Source organism: Aplysia californica, unplaced genomic scaffold, assembly GCF_000002075.1.
Source record: "Aplysia californica isolate F4 #8 unplaced genomic scaffold, AplCal3.0 scaffold00417, whole genome shotgun sequence".
Lineage (NCBI taxonomy): Eukaryota > Metazoa > Mollusca > Gastropoda > Aplysiida > Aplysiidae > Aplysia > Aplysia californica.
The window spans coordinates 634,082-636,480 of NW_004797687.1; the positions used below are offsets into that span (position 1 = coordinate 634,082).

General features: G+C 47.4%; 1 protein-coding gene across 1 annotated transcript in view; it reads right to left on the minus strand.

Moving 5' to 3' along the window:
• Nucleotides 1-778: 778 nt before the first annotated feature.
• LOC101850025 overlaps nucleotides 779-2,399 on the minus strand; it is a gene marked incomplete at its 3' end in the record, with an annotated part of 11,504 nt that continues 9,883 nt past the window's right edge. Inside the window, 1 exon segment of the mRNA XM_013085900.2 lies at nucleotides 779-1,476. Coding sequence (XP_012941354.1) covers nucleotides 779-830 — 52 coding nt within the window.

The window sequence follows — 2,399 nt, forward strand, 5'->3', positions numbered from 1 at the left end:
ATATATATATATTAGACTAGACTAGACTATGAGCTCTGGCGTACTTCCGGTTGACTATGGAGCGCGCCATTTGACAGTATTGGAATCCAGGGAAGAGTTAAGAGGGAAGAGATATAAATAATACATAGAGAGAGGGAACGAAAGAAAAAGCAAAAACAAAAGAATGAAAGGGAAGGGAAAAGAAGGGACTACAACAAAACAACAAAAATAACGACAACAACACAAAGACAGACAGGGAAAGAGAGAGAATCGGCAACCGTCATTAACGACAACAACACCAACAACACCACCACCACCAACAACAACAACACCAAAACCACCACCACCACCACCACCACCACCAACAACAACAACAACAACAATACAGGGCAATTTCCTTAAAACGAGAGGCTCAAATAAGTCCTGCAGTGACCAGTCACTACTGGCAAAAATCAGGACTGGTCACTTCTCTGGGCTGTGGGCCAACAAAAATAGAATACAAAACATCGGAGCCATCTGTCCATTGTGCAACGAGGAGCCCCAAGATTTGGAGAACTGGCTGCAGAGATGCCCCGCCACGGAGGTCCGGCGGTGGCATTTCTTTGGAGAGGATTTAGGGAGGTTGGACTGCCTCACACGCTACCCAAGGGAGGCAGTGGCCCTGGCGAAGAGCATGCTCTTCGGGGCTCGCTCTTCGGGGCTCCAAACATTTCGAACGGATAGGCTACCACACACACACACAACAACAACAACAACAACAACAACAACAATAACAACGACAACAACACCAGTTACTTACCACAAGAGTTATCCCGTACAATCAGACTCCGCTTCTTCTCCTCTTCCTGCATGATGAAAGTGCCGATGACGGTGATGATGACAGCGACGATAAAATATACACTCACTCACAGAATTTGCTGGTCTGTCAGTGTGTGCGCGTCAAAAATACACACACTCTCACGGAATTTGCTGATAGGGTGAGTGTCACTGCGTGTGTCATAAGCACACACTACACACACTCGCAGAATGTACAATCCAATACGTCTGTGATGTGTCCGTGTGCGTGTCAGTGTGTCAGTGTGGGTGTCATACACACACTCACTGAATATACAGTCCAATACGTCTCTGATGTGTCCCTGAATGTCAGTGTCATTCAGCGTGTCAGTGTGTCAGTGTGTGTGTGTCACAGAGCACAACTCCCACACTTTCCGGCGCTCGGTCCTACTGTACAACTCCTCTCCTCATCCCATGGATGACTGCCACAGGTTGCTGGGTACTAATTACACACAGAAGTGGCGTAACTTCTCCTGTCTCACAGTTTTCCACACGGGAGCCTCTAGCTCTCTTCTAAACCTCCCACACTGTGGTGTCCTGGCATGGGCGGTTGGTGGGAGAACAGTGCTACCCAGTCTGTGGGTGGCTGGCAGGTGTTACTTCTAGCCGCAAGGTCCAACTCCAACGTTTTTGTCGCGTTCTCCTGCACGTTTGTGACGTCAGCTGAGGGATAGACAGAAGAGAGAATTGTGAGGTCAGTAGAGGGATACAAAGAGGGGAGAATTGTGAGGTGAGTAGAGGGATAGAAAGAGGAGAGAATTGTGAGGTGAGTAGAGGGATAGAAAGAGGAGAAAATTGTGAGGTCAGTACAGGGATAGAAAGAGGAGAGAATTGTGAGGTGAGTAGAGGGATAGCAAGAGGGGAGAATTGTGAGGTGAGTAGAGGGATAGAAAGAGGAGAGAATTGTGAGGTCAGTACAGGGATAGAAAGAGGAGAGTATTGTAAGGTGAGTAGAGGGATAGCGAGAGGGGAGAATTGTGAGGTCAGTTAAGAGGGATGTATGTTTGTCACACTCTTGCGAACTATTTCCGGGATGCCTTGATAGTTGAAGCAGATTTTGTGCTATTGAGGCAAGAGAGGTGAGCAGAGTAAGCCTGATTCCCCGTTTGGACTTCTCTGTTGTCATCAACCCATTGGCGCTCATAAGAAGTTGGAGCGCCGTAAAAACTCTACTAAAACCAAATCTCTCTCAAGCACAATTCGCTTTTGCGGAAAGAGATGTACATGTATAGACAGAGGGTGAGAGAGAGAGAGAGAGAGAGAGAGAGAGAGAGAGAGAGAGAGGGAAGTGACTGAGAGTGTAGAGAGGGGAGAGAACAATACAGATAGAAAGAGGAGGGAAGGGAGATAGAGAAAAGAGAGAGAGAATATAGAGGAGAGAGATACAGGTAGAGAGAAAGAGGGGAGAGAGATACAGAGAGAAAAAGGAAAGAAAGAAGAGAGAAAGGGAGAGGGTAAAGAGGAGAGAACAGAGAGAGAGACGGGGGAAGAGAGAGAGAGGGGAGAGAGAGAGAGAGAAAGAGAGAGAAAAAGAGAGAGAAAGAGACAGAGAGAGAAGAGGGGGAAGAGAAAGAGAGAGAGAGAGA